Below are 18,011 nucleotides of genomic sequence, written 5' to 3'. Positions count from 1 at the left end.
CCTTTACATCTATCCCTAACCTCATTCTAGGGTACTTCCAGATTGAGCTATTTAAAGGAAAATGGCAATTAAAACTCAATTCTAAGGGACAATTATTCCAAAAACGAGACCAGCTTATTTTAAAATTGAAGTTGTTTCTAATTATTCTTGTAGTGATCTTCTAGCAATTGTTATGCTTTTATCTCTACTTTCGAATCAAGACTTTAATTCCCACTGAAATTTGAGGTAACAGAACTTAAAAACATTGGACTTCAGACATTGGGTTACAATTAAGGATTATTTAAATCTTAATTACAACCCATATTTTGTATTTTATTTTAGTTGGGAGAGTGTAACTAATATAAGTTATGGGATGTGATAGAAAATTGACAAAGAATGGTGCAAAGCTGCAAGTGGATAGGAGGAATCGGTTCTATTCTATTTCACAGAGTGTAATTGTAGTTAAAAAAGAATTCATTGTGTATTTCAGTATAGTTACAAGAAGGGATTTTGCATGTTCTTGCCACAAAAATTGATAACTTTTGGAGTAATGTATAAACTAATCATCCCGGTTTTATGATTAACAATATGAAGATACATTTTATTTCATAAGTGTATACAATTTTTATGTGTCAATTTTTAAAAGTTAACAAAAATTGATGAAGCAAAGAGTTTTATAAATCTATTTTCTTTTATTTTTAACTTCTAGAAAAACCAAGAATAAAATCAAAAATTAAAATAAAATCAGGAGCATACCTTGCTTTTAGAATTGTAGAATGATAAACAATGAAAATATTTTTTTTTAAAAAGGAAGAAAATGTCTTCTATACTCAGTGGGTTTTCTTTTAGTTGTCAGATTCAAGGTGCCTTCAGAATTACAGGTAATTCCTAGTCACATATTTTTATTCAGATAAATGGAATCAGTTCTAGCTTTGTTTCAATCATGAAATTATTAGCAAATTGGGAATTTTAATATATCGAGAAAAGAAATAAACAAAACATAGGAACACCTTAACATAGAAACACTTACCAATAACATTGTGTTCAGTGTGGTTTAGATATTTTTTGCATATATAAGGCATGGCAGACTCACAATTCCTTCTCCTCCAGGCAGGTTGCATAAATGAATTAAATGTTCCACACTGATATTCAACAAATGGCTCATTGATCCCTGAAAATAAAATGTGTGTTTAATGTGAGTTTAATTCACATCAAATGGTAGCATCGGCATCAGGGGAACGGAGAGGGATTCTTTAGAAGATGTCATGCTATGCCTATGATTTTGCAATTCAAGTCTAAGCATGACAACAAAATGTTTTCCCAAAACTTACACAACAGCCATTTCTGTGGTTTTAAAGTAGTGGAATATTTTGCAATGTTTACAACAGCACTGTGGTTCTGATGCCAGCTGTTCTGCAACTTAGGCTAAGTAGCTTTCCTTCTTGGCCTTACAGGAATTTAGTCAAACTACAGCAGTATTTATAACCCATTTTCAGAATCCACATCTTAGCTCTACGTAGCAAATGCTGCTGTTTGATATCGCAGATGACACCACATGCTGAGGGTAAGTAAAACATTTGCTGCCAGTACCTGGGCTCCAGTTCAGATAGCTGAGTGCCGTTCCATCTGACCACTGCCAGCCAGCATTAATGTCCAGCTGGTTCAAACCTATCCACACTTCCACGGCTTCATTCCTCAGGTGCTCTGAAAAGAATAAAATTGTGGGCTAAAACAGCTCAGTGCTCTACTTTCTTCTTGTCTTCATATGCTTGGGTCATAGAGTCATCAATTCATTCCAGGATGTGTTGGAAATGGAGGTGCTATTACACCCCACCCAGATACCCTCTAGTGACATAGCATGGCTTTGCCATCTATAGAAACACAGCAATGTCCTAAATGCTCACTGACAATTCTTTTCACTTATAAAGTACTTCAAGCATCCAGAAATGTCACCTTTGGATGGCCTTCAGTCTAACCAAGGGTGAGCTGTTAAGACCTGGAGGCCGTCTCCTTCATGTGCTCATTTTCAAGCATTGAAAAGTTAGAAAGTGAAGGAAGAAGAGCCCAGGAGGACCACTCAGAACGAGAACAGGGGCAACTCTTCCCATTTAAGGTGTACAGAAGCACAATGGGGCAGGGCTGTGTCATGTGAGAGCTGTCCATTGTCTGGTCAAGAGGAGCAGTAGCATCCATGGACCAGAATTGTGGAACGAGGCCTGGAAGGAGGTGACTGAGGCTTTGGCAGTGAAAAGTTGAGGCTGCTGGCAGTAACTTATGGTTTAATATCATCACATTCTTGCAAGAGACACTATAAATAAGCATGCATTACTTGATTTACACAGAAATATATGGCTATCAAAATTGTAGAATGATGGAAAGTTTTTCATTGTTATTTTATTTTTTTGGACCTGAATTCATTTTTTTTCTAGTATAAACATGTATTAGTTGTGTAATAAAATTTGGAAATAATGCAAAACAAACCAAAAACTAGTGTCAGAGAGCTTTATTGAAAATGGCTAATTATGTAACATGCTCAACTGTTGCCATTTAGTTGTTTATTTGTAAAGGAGAGTGTTGTTTCCTTGTGACCCATCTACTCAGAACTCAAATTTATTTTGGGTCAGATTCAGGAGCCCAGTCTGAGATTGAGAGAGCCTGATAGGTAGGGGTTATAAATTGGCTGTATGTTCCAGCTTTCCTAGGAAATACATATTTCATGCTGGCAGTTCCAGAACAATTATTAATTGCAGGCTGTTTTTACACTGCAAAGAGAAATGCTGGGGGGATAATTGTGTGACTAAAGGTTATAAGGTCAGTGTAGTCACATGGCAGAGTTGCAATAATCCAGAGATTGGATATTTCACCCCAATAGTGGGAACTGGAGGAACCAAGCCAGTAGCCAGGAAACACCAAGCAAAAGCAACATATTGTAAGTGAGCTTCATTCCCAGGTGTCTGGGACATGACCATACAATCTGCCTAATATCCATTTGAGAACTTTTCAATTTTTATTGAATCATTTAACAGGTCTTATGGTCACAGAAAGTAGACTAGAAGATGCACTGACAAGATACAGAAATTTCCACATTTTATATTTAAGTAATAAGTGATATTTTAAAATAATCATTAAACTATTAATTACTCTCCAATTTATTCTGAGTTTCTATTGTGCAACTGCTTTATTAATATACATAAAATCATTGCATAGCTTATAGTCTGTTTAAAGACACCAAAAAGCCCAGTCAGTTTACATTTAGAATTAAACTGGCCTACAGTGTTATAGTAAAAAATGCAAATGTCAATTCCTTTGGCTATTTCTTGGTATTCCAAATAACTTAGATTATTCAATATTTAATGTTCACTAGCAAGAAATGTTAGGCTTTTCTTATCATTAAAATATATTTTGGTTGGAGCAAGTTTTTGTCTTTATGAATAAATTTCTGTTTTCCTAAATAGTCCCCAAAGTCCAATTATAGAATTCAGGTATTTAAATCAAGGTCTTTGACATATATTTCTTTTTGCCATTGTCATTTAGGTTGAATGAATAGGTTCAAATACTCTCAGGAGATATCCTGCTCATTAAGATAGACAACAATTTTAATTCATAGATGACATTCAGTGTTTTACATAGAAATCATTATGGCTAGTAATGATTTGAGAAATTGGTGTCATTCTCCAATATGGTTCACTCAAATTAATTTCAATGATAATTCCCCACTTGTGCATGGCTTTGTGTGTGGTTATGGGGGAAGAGCAGGCACACATTGTTCATCCATTTGCTGCAATCCTTCTGGAAGCAGCTACTGACTTTCAGAAGGTTTAAAATGTGCATGCCTCTTCTCCTATCTATAAACTTACCAAGAAAAAAAAACTGAAGAATTATGCAAAAGATATGTGCAGGGATCATTTGTAATAGCAAAAAATAGCTAAATAAATTTAAATACCAAATATATAATTATATCCATTTGTCCATAATAGGAGACTGTTACATTAATATGTTTCTGCTAAGTTGTAATAGTAGATAACCATTAAAATTATTGTGCAGAATTATATTTATAGGTACAGACAGATGCTCACTCTATGCAAGTAAATGAAATAAATGACTTACAGAACTGGGTACAGAGTTGTTAAATGTCAAACACACTCTGAATATTTGTTCTGTGTACCAGGCACTTTTCTCCTATTGCATTATAATGTGCAACTCATACCACCAACTAGGTGTTATTAGTATTTCCATACCATTGAGGCCAAGTGTGGTTAAGTCAGTTGGTTGAGCCACCCTGCTAGTGATAATCGCAGGAGTTAAACACATACAGATGGCTCTCAAATCCCTGAGCCTGATCACTGTCTAACAGCTGCCTCACGTTTTCATGTGGGGCCATTTTCATAGATACTACATCCACACACATGTATTTAGTATGTTTTTACATAAAGACATCATTCACTCTGAATTGTAAAGTGATGGGATAATTTTCATTTGCTTTTCTTTCTGAAAAGCTGCATTTTAAAATTCTGAAAGAAGCATACTGCTGGTGAAACAAAATTTGAGGAAAAGAATAATGTCAGAAAATTTTAGTGAAGGTTACTAGTTTATGGTACTTCTTAATGTTTCCAAAATTTTTCCAGAGAGGTATATAAATGCACCATTCTATAAAAAATGAGTGAGAAGAGGGCTGTGTGATGGGGGAAACACAGGTTCCATGTCATCAGCACAATTTCTTTGGCATATTATTGTCTTATACTATTAGCTGATTACATGTATGCTTTTCCTAACAAAATTAAGTTGCTTGGCATCTACCAGAATGCCTATTTATGTGTCTGAGCAATGTCCCTTGTTAAGGCCTCTAATTCTCTTCTCCATGGGGAAAATTTAAGGAAAATCTAAGGGAGTGTGAATTGGAATGTTGAAGATTCATGTAAAAATCCTGAGTGTTTGGCCCATCTGAGAAAAGAATGATTTTTATTTTGGTGGGGCTTGAACTCTGGGCCTTAGTGCTGTCCTGAGCTTCTAAGAAAGGTATTTTTTAAGGATTTTTCTCCAAACTGTACTTTTGTACACATGCACATAACTGCTAACAATAATTATTTCATTGGGTCAATACTGATGAGCAGCACTCACTTTTTTTTTTTTTTTTTTGCCAGTCCTGGGGCTTAAACTCAGGGCCTGAGCAATCTCACTGGCTTCTTTTTGCTCAAGGCTAGCACTCTGCCACTTGAGTCAGAGAGCCACTTCCGGCTTTTTCTGTTTATGTTTTGCTGAGGAATCGAACCTAGGGCTTCACACATGCGAGGCAATCACTCTAACAATAAGACACATTCCCAGCCCTCACCTACTCACTCTTTATGAAAGTTTCTTCATTCTCATCTGTAATACTTAACAAGGCACCTCCTTGCATCTGGCAGGAAGAATGTGCCTCGTTCCAAGAGAGAGATGAAAGCAGGTTGAATTGGTAGCAAATGTGCGAATTGAAGTCCTTCTCCCAGAGGGCATCACAATCTATTTCTGCTGATGCTGGCAATAAAGAACATTAAAAAAAACTTTCACTACAGTCTTATTTCATCTGCACAGCCATATTGTTCTAAAACTGATTTGAATCAAATTATTAAAAAAATTAGTGTTGTTTTCTATTCTTGATTAGGTCTTTTTTTATTTCTTTTGTGCGGGCCTTGAACTCTGGGCCTGGGCAGTGTCTCTGAGCTCTATCAGCTCAATATAGCACTCTACCACTTGAGCCACAGCGCCACTTCAGTTTTCTGGTGGTTAATTGGAGACAAGAGTCTTGTGAATTTTCCTCCCTGAGCTGGCTTTGAAATCCCAATCCTCAGATCTCAGTCTCCTGAGTAGCTAGGATTATAGGAGTAAGCCACCAGTGCTTGGCTTGATTAGGTCTTTATGATGAAGTCTGTCTTGCCATTCCATTGATATCTTATAATTATAGTCTTAAGATTTTTAATTGAGCTCAACTTCTAAGTTGAACCCCAAGGTAAACTAACCCCTCCTCCCCAACGATAATTACCAGAAATGAAACTCAGTCATAGAATTATAAAATGTAGGAAATGGGAACCATGCTTCTGAATGAGGACAACTGATGCCAGGCAAATTGTATACTTAACATCCTTCCCCCAAGTACGGTTTTCAGAGTAGGAAGACTTTGAGAAGCTTCTAAGGAAATCTGGGATATATAAAGTGTCCTCTGGGAAGTTCACAATGTGTATTAGCATATTAAAGGAATAAGACAGTTTGGCACCCATGGCTCATGCCTGTAATGGTAGCTATTGAGGAGGCTGAGATCTGAGGATGGCAGTTTGAAGCCAGCCCAGGCAGAAAAGTCTGTGATACTCTTAGCTTCAAATAATCATCAAAAAGCCATAAATGGAGCAATGGCTCAAGTGGTAGAATGCTAGCCATGAGCAAAAAAGCTCAGGGACAGCACCCAGACAACTGAGTTCAAGCTCCAGGATCACCTCTCTGCCTCCTCTCCCCTACCTCCACCCCCCCAAAAAAAAACAACAATATTTATTATAGTTGGGAAGCATGCCTAATTTTAATTTAGTGTACTTCAAACTTATTTGACACTAAAGTGTTTTCTATTTGTTTCATACTACTTAGATGATTCTCTTGGGAAGAATGAAAAATTTGTCTCCTTGTCTGATTGTTAAATCACATATCCAGGTAAATCTAAGGTTGTCTATAGAATTTACTAGCTGATACATGTGTTTATAGATGGCCTAGGGGGCCAGAAACCAAACAGCCCTGATGGAAATGATAGGGAGAGACAGAGGAAAACTTTTCTCAAAAAATATTGTGTTGGTAACTGAAATTTTCCCACTGAGGTTGGGGAATATTAGAAACAAATACTTAGTTCTGAGCAGTTTTAGAGCATAATTTGGCCATTTTCATCCAGTGTGACAGCTGATATGGGAAGGAGGAGCTGGGAAGGATCATATAGCTAGACTATTAAGTAAAAACAGGTTCCTGGGCAGTTCACAATGTGTATTAGCATATGAAAAGGCTAAGACATAGCTGGACACTGGTGGCTCACACATGTAATCCTAGCTACTCAAGAGGCTGAGATCTGAGGATCAAGGTTCAAAGCCAGCCCAGGCAGGAAAGTCAGTGAGACTCTTATCTCTAGTTAATCATAAAAAATGCTGGAAATATGGGCTGGTGGTAAAGTGCTCGCCTCATATACATGAAGCCCTGGGTTTGATTCCTCAGCACCACATATATAGAAAAAGCCGGAAGTGGCGCTGAGACTCAAATGGTAGAGTGCTAGCCTTGAGCAAAAAGAAGCCAGGGACAGTGCTCAGGCCCTGAGTTCAAGCCCCAGGACTGGAAAAAATGAAACAAAACAAAACAAAACAAAAATGCTGGAAATAGAGCTCAAGTGGGAATGCTAGCCTTGAGCACAAAAGTTCAGGGACAGTGTCCAGGCACTGAGTTGTAGCCTGAGGATTGGCACACACATGCACATGAACACACACACACACACACACACACACACACACACACACACACACACACACACACTCCAAATCAACTTTCCCTCCCAGGTTCCTTGATCTCAGTCAGGTTAAGGGTCGGACTTGGAAAAATGCATATTCCTGATTTTGACAGCCCTGGTGGCACATGCCTGTAATACTATATATTAAAGAGGCTGAGATCTGAGGATGTAATTTCAGAGCCAGCCAGGACAAATTAAGAAACTCCGGTGTCCATCAAAAAAGTTGGAAGTGAAGATGTGGCTCAAGTTTAAGTGCTCTGAGTTCAAGCCCCACTATCAACATGCATGCACATGCACACTTACACACACACACACACTCTCACTCCTTCCTCCCCAAAAACCCCCAAAACATATCCCTGATTCAAATGCAGATGTTCCATGAAGCTGATACTAGGAAACACTATCTTATAGGAAAAATATGAAAGTAGCCATTGGCTGTTACAAGATGTCAGGATGTCAGGAGGGGAGATCTGAAGAGTGAAAATCTGAAGAGGGTAAATCCTAAGCATAAACCTGTGGGCCACAGCCAAGTACATGACAAGAAAGGGCCTGTCTAGAGGACACTTCAATTGATCCTGGTTCATTTGCCAAGAGTTGGTCTTGCCCTTTCTAAATGGCTTGTTTAGTACCTGCTTGAACGCTGTTAGTAATCTAAGGAGAAGATTGTTCAGATGATCATCTCTGTGCTATTTGCTACATAGTCCAATTTATGTTAGACTTTACTTGATTTTTGGATGATCTGTTCTCATTCTTAAGGCTAGTCGATAAAGAAATTCTGTCAAATATTTGCAACAAGTCATTTAGCTCTCCTCACAAGTCAGTTCATTTGACACTGCAAATTGTTTAACTAAAATGTTAGAATTTGTTTTTCTATGCAGGCAGACATAAGTGCTGTCTCGACTTCTTTTGGTGGACTGTCTGTTATGCCACAGGTCTCACTTGAAGTTCATTAAGCAACAAATGGAATAAAAATGCCATTCCAGTGAGACTCTTATCTCCCTTAGGAACCAAAGGAATAATTTTCCTAGTTGTCCAACAGATACTCTCAAGCTTTAAGGCTCCTCAAGGACTGCCTTAACTGAAGTCACTCTGCCTTCCCAAACCCTTCTCAAGGGCAGGGGGTGTACTATGGCTCCTTGATGTGGAATGAGCGATCTCAATTGCTCCCAACGAGTGTCCATTAGCAAGAATGCATTGAGGCTTGAGAGCTTCTCATTGGATGGGTCTAGGAGGTTGTTGCAATCTTTTATCTTCCTTTTCTTTCACATAAACTCATCATCCTGAGAGGACTCCCAGAAATATACCTACATCTTCATCATCTCTGCCTGAGAGATGTCTCTCTGGTAGTCTAACTGCTGCAGGTTTCTATCTTGGCCTGGAATGTCTGGATGCATATACAATCTCTCTTTCCAAGCTGCTGAAAATGCATGATCAAAGGCTATGTCAAAGGCATGCTTAATTAGTCTAGGGAAATTCTAATGTAAAGAGTGCAATCATATTTCTCTGCACATTTGATTGTCTTTATTATCTTTGTGTCAGTGAGCTTTGAGTTCCTTGAAAAAAGTTTCTCAGTATTTGTTGAAAGATTACTAATATATTTTGCAGGATGTTAAAATAGGCCATCTTTCCCCTTTCAAACTACATCACTCTTCTAATGAGCTGAGGAGAATTCATGTCAACCCTGTTTTCACTACAAATCATGACTGAGATCCCTTCATTTCTCTTCTGAAAATATGGCTGTTTTTCTTCTCTAAAGGCATGTTTTTAACATTGAGATTCCATCTCACCCCAGTAAGAATGTCATATATCAAGAAAACTAACAATAACAATTGTTGGAGGGGATGTGGTCAAAAGGGAACCCTACTTCATTGTTGGTGGGAATGTAAACTGGTTCAACCACTCTGGCAAGCAGTAGGGAGATTCCTCAGAAGGCTAAATATAGAACTCCCCTATGGCCCAGCAGCCCCACTTTTGGGTATCTATCCAAAAGACCACAAACAAAATCACAGTAATGACACCAGCACAACAATGTTCATCGCAGCACAATTTGTCATAGCGAGAATCTGGAACCAACCCAGATGCCCCTCAGTAGACGAATGGATCAGGAAAATATGGTACATATACACAATGGAATTTTATGCTTCTATCAGAAAGAATGACATTGTCCCATTTGTAAGGAAATGGAAGGACTTGGAAAAAATTATACTAAGTGAAGTGAGCCAGACCCAAAGAAACATGGACTCTATGGTCTCCCTTATTGGGAATAATTAGTACAGGTTTAGGCAAGTCATAGCAGAGCATCACAAGAGCCCAATAGCTATACCCTTATGAACACATAAGATGATGCTAAGTGAAATGAACTCCATGTTATGGAAACGATTGTTATATCACAGTTGTAACTACTTTCAACGTCCCATCTGTATCTGTAGCTTCTATTATTGATGATGTTCTTGTATCACCTTCCAGTGGTTGTACCTACACTATCTCTGTAATCTTATCTGAGTATATTGGAAACCGTGTATTCTGGTATTAGAAGTAGGAAATTGAAAGGGAATACCCAAATTGAGAGACACAGGGTAAAAAAAGACAAACAACTACAAAAGCAATACTTGCAAAACTGTTTGGTGTAAGTGAACTGAACACCTCAGGGGGGGAAAGGGAAAGTGGGAGGAGGGAGGGGGGAATGAGGGACAAGGTAACAAACATTACAAGAAATGTATCCAATGCCTAACGTATGAAACTGTAACCTCTCTGTACATCAGTTTGATAATAAAAATTTGAAAAAAAAATAAAGGCATGTTTTTTTCCGTTGTTCGAAGAGTACCAGTTCTTGTCACTTTTTGAAATTGTTGAATTCTTTTATTTATTTACAAATGAAGACTTGCACTATCAGAGAAGTTATTGAATTCCAAGCTGCAATGACTATTTTTTCAATCTTAGGTTTTTCACAGACTCAGCAAATATTTCTTGGATGTTTGCTCTTTGCAAGTGCCACAAGTTATACAAGTTATACACTTGTATAACTGAGATACCAGGCCTAGCCAGGGCTTTTTGGAACGTACTTTTTCAAAGTTTTGCATGCTCACTGATCACAACTGAAATTAGGTGATATAGTATCCGATTGCTTTCTCATCATTTGTTTTTCCTGATAAATATAAGTACCCAGAAGGCAAGAAGCATGTTCTGGCTTGTCCATACCATTCTCTAAGTTTCCCAACCAGCTTTGTAGAGTGCTGGGGTAGGGAAAGACATGCTATGAAAGAAAACTGAGTAGTGTTGTCTAAGAAGGAAAGGGGAAATTAATATTAAGTGTGGGTGGGGTTGGGGCTGGGAATATGGCCTAGTGGTAAAGTGCTTGCCTCAGATACATGAAGCCCTGGATTTGATTCCTCAGCACCACATATATAGCAAAAGCTGGAAGTGACGCTGTGGCTCAAGTGGCAGAGTGCTAGTCTTGAGCAAAAAGAAGCCAGGGACAGTGCTCAGGCCCTGAGTTCAAGCCCCAGGACTGGAAAAAAACAAAACAAAAAAAATATTAAGTGGGGGCTATAGAAGCTCAAGGAAAGAGATGGTGTCAATTGTGTTATATGTTGCTGAATCTGAATACAATGAAAACTGAATCCCTTAGTAACTTTATGTAGTCCCAAGTCAATGGAGGAAGCAAATCATCTGCTTCCTTTGCATCAGCAGATGAGCCTTGCCAAGAAAAGTCATGTCTCACTGGCAACCACCCCAGGGCTTCCTGAAAACATCACTAGTTTTCATTAGTAAAGTCTCTGCCCTCCTATCCCCATTTATTTCATGCCTTCCCCAGTCCAGACTGCTCATGCCTCCATTCTCTTCTGCAGAGAGAACACTAGCCACTGCATGAGTTTTTCCACATGTTCTCATCACCTCTCCTATCAGCTTTCTTGTACCTCAGTTATCCAGTCCTTTTTCCTTCCTGTAGAAACAATGTTTTTCCATCTATAAAAACCCAGTCTGTCCATCAATGATCTGGATCCTACTTCCTTCTGGCTTCTGAGAGTCTACAGAGAGTCCATAGATGTCTTCACCTCCCTGCACCTTCAGCTTCACTTGCACACCATTTCCAGATGCCTTCCAAATAAATGCTCTGGTATCTCTCATACTGAGAAAGTAAGAAAGAAAATAAAAGCCACTCCCTACCTGGGCCTCCTTATTCCTCTTATTGCCTTCTTTCCAAGACACATACTTTCATATACATGCTGTCTTTAACTCCTCATCTCCTATTTACTTTAAAACAGTTTCTTTGAAATATAATTTGTACTATGTCTACATTATCCTTTAAACTATACAAGGCAATATTTTTAGTATACTTTAAGCAGTGTGTACCTATCACCACAATCAACAACTGAAATATCACCTTGCCATATGACCTTGCAGTGTTACCACTAGGTATATCATCTGGAGAAGTTGAAACATATGCCCATATAAAAACCTCTACACAGATGTTCATAGCAGCACTGTTCTTATTTGTGCAAAAAAATAAAGCAAATGTTTGTCAGCAGATGTATTCATAAATATAGTATATATATACATATATCTAAATATAGTATACACATACACACACACACATATGATGCAGTACCATTGGTCAGTAATCTAAGTTGTTAAAGAACTGACAGGCTGCTTTCCAAAGTGGTTACTCAACTTTGTAATCTTTCCAGTAGTGGATGAGGTGTTCTAGTTCCTCCAGACCCTCCAAGCATCTGTGTGTGTGACTGTAGCTATACTAGTGGATGGGATATAGTATCTCACGGAGGTTTAATTTGTTTCCCTGATGGCTAATGATGTGGAATATACCTTCATGTATTTATTGGTCATTTGTAAATTTTCTTTGGAGAAGAGTCTATTTAGATATTTTGCCCATTTGTGAATAGAACTATTTATTTTTTAAACAATTAAGTTATAAGAATTGTTTTTATATTTGAGATATACCTTTCTTGTAAGATATACTACTTGCAAATATTTTCTCCCGTTCTCTCTCTCTCTCTCTCTCTCTCTCTCTCTCTCTCTCTCTCTCTCTCTCTCTCTGTGTGTGTGTGTGTGTGTGTGTGTGTGTGTGTGTGTGTGTGTGTGCTGGGGATAGAACTCCGGACCTTGTACCTGCTAGGTGATTATTTAGTCACTGAGCTCTCCCTACCTATGCCACTTTTTAATTTTGATAATGAGAGACAAAATAGCTTTGGATTCTCTGTTGAGGGATTAGTTGAGGGTAAGGCTGGTAATTATACATTTCTACTAGCACCAATCTGGTCTGTTATGTTGTATCAACTGAATAAAATGCAAGGATAAATCAGATTATTTAAGAAGGTGATATTCTAAAAATATTTCTGTGACTCTCTAGCTATGTAAGACATACCCTATGAAGAGCTAGCACAACACAGAATTGCTTCTAAATAAGGCCAGAGTCTAGTGTAGTGTGCTTATTCCTAAAGATGCTGCATCATATCCTGCAGTGCTAGCATGTTTGTGAATGTATCACTATTAAAGTTAAATAGCTCCCACTTATAATCACTTTTTCAAGAAGGCAGTAACCTTTTTCATCTAAATGTTAACTTTTGTGTGTGAGAGAGAGAAAGATGAGACACAGGGGCTGGGAATATGACCTAGTGGTAAAGTGCTCGTCTCATATACATGAAGCCCTGGGTTCAATTCCTCAGCACCACATATATAGAAAAAAGCTGGAAGTGGTGCTGTGGCTCAAGTGGCAGAGTGCTAGCCTTGAGCAAAAAGAAGCCAGGGACAGTGCTCAGGCCCTGAGTTCAAGCCCCAGGACTGGCAGAAAAAGAAAAAAGAAAGGTGAGACACAAAAGTATAAACCTTTGCTTTAGCTATTTTTTCCTATCCTGGCCATTTCTATCAGCTGGCTCAAATTTCAGCCTCTGACACATCATTTTGAGTTAGGTTGGATACTAGCAACCAAAAGTAACAAGAAAGGAAGAAAACTGTAACTGTAACTTAGCACTGTATAAATAAACATGTTCTCTGATGGTTGTAGTAGGAGTTAGGAGAGCTGGCAGGCTGTCAAACCAAGGAGGATTCTGAGCTGTAGGATGCTGAACAGTCTAAGGAGTGAAAAGTCCCAAGCCTCAGGAAACCCAGATTTCCACCAGGAAGCTATAACTTGCTACAGGTGACAGAAGATGGTGATAGGATTCTTCTTAAAACCTTAAGGAGAATACTGAAAATGTCCCCCATATGTCCCTAGTATTAGAGCTATGTGAAGTATGTGTTCATTTTATTAGTACTAGTTCCCCTATTTGGTTTTAATTGTGACATATATTGAAACAAATGGAATTGGAAAAAGGAGATGATGCAAATAATATGACAGTTGGTTCAGGAATCAAGGGGTATAGAGAGTATATGCATATATACCTATGTATACATTCAGACTCAGACAGAGAAAACTAGAGATCTGACAGTTATTAAATAACAAAATGCTTTCCTGCTAGTGGTGAATAGATATTGCCCTCAGCCTCTTGATGAGCTAGGCTTTACTGTATGCCCTACTGTCATTTCAGCTTCCAAGGGACACAACACTATGGTCTCTCTATGGATCAATTAATAGTTCATACCATATTGATTGTTAAATGGCTTACTATCACCCTTATATTAGATGTATGCTGCATGGAATCACCTTCATGTTATAATTCGTATAGTGAAAAATTGTCTACAACAGCATCACCAGATGATCAGGTGTTTTGGGTCCCACATCCTGAATCCATTGCATCTCTTGGAGAGGGGTCAGCATTTTAAACTCTCTCCCAGTTGGATCTAGAGCATCATATCAAATATAGTCTGCACTTTGTGATATGGACAAATTTGTCTATCTTCTCTTCCATTGAAATGTCAAGTTCTTTGGAGGAAGAGTCCCAAAGTTAGGGCTGGGATGTAGCTCATCAGTATGGTATTTGATTACCATGTGCAAGGCCATGGGTTCAATTGTTTTGTGTGTGTGTGTGTGTGTGTGTGTGTGTGTGTGTGTGTGTGTGTGAGTGTTGGTCCTGAGGCTTGAAATTCAGACTTGGATATTGTCCTTGAGCTTCTTTTGCTGAAGGCTAATGCTCTACCACTTGAGCCAGAGCTCCATCTCCAGCTTTTTGGGATATATTATTTACTATCACAGAAACAATGAAAACAAACAAAATCAATGGTCTAAAGATATATTAAGTTTGATGCTGATATTAATAAATAGTGATGGTTTCTAATATTTATCGGTGCTTACTCTGTGCCAGGCTCTATAATAAGTGTTTTGGATGCTGCATTTAATTGAACCTACATACTAACCCTGAAGGGTAACGTTACTATGTCTATGTTATTGCCAAGGAAGCTGTGACACAGAAGGACAGAGGGAACTTCCCCAAAGTCTCATTGTTGAGAGGAAGCAGGACTTCACTCTTGGTTTGCCAGATATCAAAGCCTTTTCACGTCTTTATTTCCTAAGTTATACTATCTCTTAGATTAGAAAACAATTCTACAGGTAACTTATAAACGAGATTCTGTGGAGTTAAAAAAGGGAAGAATGCATGGAAATAAAGATAATGTAAAGCTATCCTCTGACACTCAGGAACCAAAACGAGGGAAACAGAAAGTGTATAGAAATATTCTCCAACACTTAAGAACAATTAGAAACCTCTTCGTTAAATAAAAATAAGATAAAAACATAATAAAGCCCCGATTGAAGACGTTAGAACACTGCAGCTTTCACTGGGTCCTGAAAATCAAGTTGAGAAGGGAAGATTTTTGAGGTTATGACTAGAAATGAGGAGTAAGGAAGGGCATCAAAAGGAGAACCCACTGTTGAGAAATAATGAGGGTAACTGTAGTTTTATAGAGAAATCATCAAGGGGCTAGCTGATGCCTGGGTTTGCCAATGAGCAAGACAAGCAGTTTCGGTGTGGAGAACTTAGAGCAGCTCATAAAAGGTAGTGGATTGAAAGGCCAACTGGGCTTCCTATGCATTCAAGTTTGTTTTGAAGTATCTTGTCGGGAGGCTGAGATTAATGAGATCTCAGAATATAATAATTTGATTTCAGTTAAAGCATCCTAATGCACTGAGCTTAATGAAGATTGCTAATTAACATCTTTAGAACATAAGTTAAAAAAAGGAACATACATCAGAATTGTCTTTTCAAGCAAAAAACAAATCCCAAATCAAAATCTGGATTAATGAAATTGAATCAGAGTGGTTATTCAGACTTCATTACATCAGCCCTAGTGCTTTTCTTTAGATACAGATAACTTTCTAATCATCATCAAATTCATTCATGACATGGAGAAGGTTGCATTTATTCTTACTGGGATGTGGGCAGAATCCCCACTTCTCATCTCTCTCGTATCGGCTTGTTGTGGCACACCACAGCAAATCATCTTTCTGACCTTCCCGGGTACATTCGTGATGCCATTGCCCTTTATACTGGAAGGGAAACACACATGGCATTCCATGGGCATTCCCTTGGATTGTATAGAGATCTAGGAGAAAAAAATTACAGAGTTATATATGATTTGAAACTGCCATCCAATTAATGCATTCTTATTGACTGAATACTTGCTATGGTCAGGTACTTTGCTAATGCTCAGTGAGCCCTCAGGACCCCACTGTCCAGTGTTAGTAGGGTGCCACGCCCAGTGCTAGGCTCAGAAGAAGCACCGGTAAGTGGTTTGCTTATGTATCAATCTATGTGTTTATTTACTGTTATGCACAGCTATATTAACATACATTATCTGTGAATGGATGAAAAGGGAAATTTAATGGAGATTGTACTCGAAAGTTTCTCAGTCCCTGAATACAACTACCAGAATCTGACCTTCAATGGTTTCATAGGCATGTATGATTTTTATTCATTCAATAAATGTTTATGAGGATTTAATGTACTCTGTGATGGGGATAGAGTAATGAATAACCTTATTCCTGAGGAGTTTCTGGTTTGCTGAGGAGAAACAAAGAAAAGGAAAATATACAAATGAATATATAATTTCAGGTAGTGATAGTGTATGAAGACTGTGGGGGGCATCTATGTGAAGAGTGAGGGAACATTGCTTTCAGTGGTGTAAAGTCTCTCTAATAACTGGGGAAGCAATGGTGCTTGTCTGGGGCAAAGATGAAAAGAGTCATCCTGGCAGAAGGAAGAGCAGATATAAAGAACTGGAGAAATGAACATGTGGGGGGGCAGATGAAGAAGAGCCAGGAGGCTCAAGGACAAGGGGAAGCATTCATGGACTTTGTCCTTCACTCTGAGGGTAATGGAGATTCACTGGCACATTTTAAATGAGAAGGTGACAAGATCAAATTTCCATTCTTAGAAATATCACCCAGGGTACAGTGTGACAAACAGCCTAAGTGGAGAGAGGGCAAAGTACACTGGTTGGTTAGGCAGCTTCTACAGTGGTCTAGAGAGAGATGACTGTGCAGGGGTGTTCTGCTGGCTGCTTTCTCAGAGTATTGCAATAATCCATCATCTTTGACTGTAAGCAGCAATCAATAAAACTTCTCATGACTCAGCTGGGACTTTCTATAGGGAGAGAGGCTCAGAGCCATCCTTAATCAAGTCAATGGTCCTGGACAAAAAGGTCAGTTGGGGAGATTGCTGTCAGTTTCCCATAGTTGATACACATGGTCAGGCTTAGCAGTTGGATCTCTTTATGAATTAGAGGGATTTCAGGATACATCCTTTTATTTCAATCTCTGCCTTCTACTCTGAGGCACGTATTGCAATGCATGCCATTTGTGTATTGTAAATGTGAGTATATGGCTAAATTAACGTAAGGAAAAATAGCAAGTTCTTTCAACAGTCCCATACTTTTCAAAGTGCATTTGCATTATTAGCTTTATTGTACTGTAACCACAAATGTCTTACCATTGGCCCTGATACTTTAGCTACAGAAGTTCCTGCCTTGGGTGTTAAGAGTTTATTGCTTTGCTCCCAAGGTACTGAATTTGCAGGAAGGTATTCTCTCCTAACTGGACAATCCTACCAAGCACCATGAGGAGAAGGACCACCTCTGTTTCACTGGTCTTTGTAAACTAGTTGAATAGTACTGTGCTTGATGAGCTGTTAGTTCTGAATAAGTATGTGTGGGATGGATGGATAGATGAAGGATAGATGGATGAATGGATAGGTGGTTGGGTGAAAGAAGGAATGAATAGTTCTATAAGACAAATTCTGTGGGACAGACTGATGTGTCCAAATTTAACTAGGTGACTTTATTCCTATCTTTTATTCTTTTTCTGTTTAAAAATGTCAAAAATAATAGAACTATGGGAAGTGAAAGCCTCTCTATAAATCATGCCTCCCCATAATCCATGCTTGGAAAGCAACAAATAACCCTTGACAACAGTGTGTCATCTATCTTCCAGTGCCTTGTGGATGCCAGCCAGGCATAGGAGTCATCTGAGTTCCCCACAGATACCTCCACAGCTGAGCCTGAGCTCTGCCATAAGAGAAATGTGGCAAGGATGGTCTTTATATTTGTCGATGTAAAACCTTTCACTTTAAAATGCTTT

At 38.5% G+C, this 18,011-nt stretch overlaps 1 protein-coding gene across 2 annotated transcripts in view; it reads right to left on the bottom strand.

Moving 5' to 3' along the window:
- Pla2r1 (phospholipase A2 receptor 1) overlaps nucleotides 1-18,011 on the bottom strand; it is a 122,004-nt gene that overhangs the window by 89,626 nt on the left and 14,367 nt on the right. The window contains exons 3-6 of one of the 2 annotated variants that reach the window (XM_048345356.1): nucleotides 15,806-15,979; nucleotides 5,317-5,490; nucleotides 1,570-1,683; nucleotides 1,010-1,150 (exon numbers count right to left, since the gene is read on the bottom strand). In XM_048345356.1, coding sequence (XP_048201313.1) covers nucleotides 1,010-1,150; nucleotides 1,570-1,683; nucleotides 5,317-5,490; nucleotides 15,806-15,979 — 603 coding nt within the window. The remainder of the gene's footprint in view (nucleotides 1-1,009; nucleotides 1,151-1,569; nucleotides 1,684-5,316; nucleotides 5,491-15,805; nucleotides 15,980-18,011) is intronic. The other variant, XM_048345357.1, reaches the window with a different exon arrangement.

Source organism: Perognathus longimembris, chromosome 4 (genome assembly GCF_023159225.1).
Source record: "Perognathus longimembris pacificus isolate PPM17 chromosome 4, ASM2315922v1, whole genome shotgun sequence".
NCBI classification, from domain to species: Eukaryota; Metazoa; Chordata; class Mammalia; order Rodentia; family Heteromyidae; genus Perognathus; species Perognathus longimembris.
This window is presented reverse-complemented; position numbering and strand designations above follow the sequence as displayed.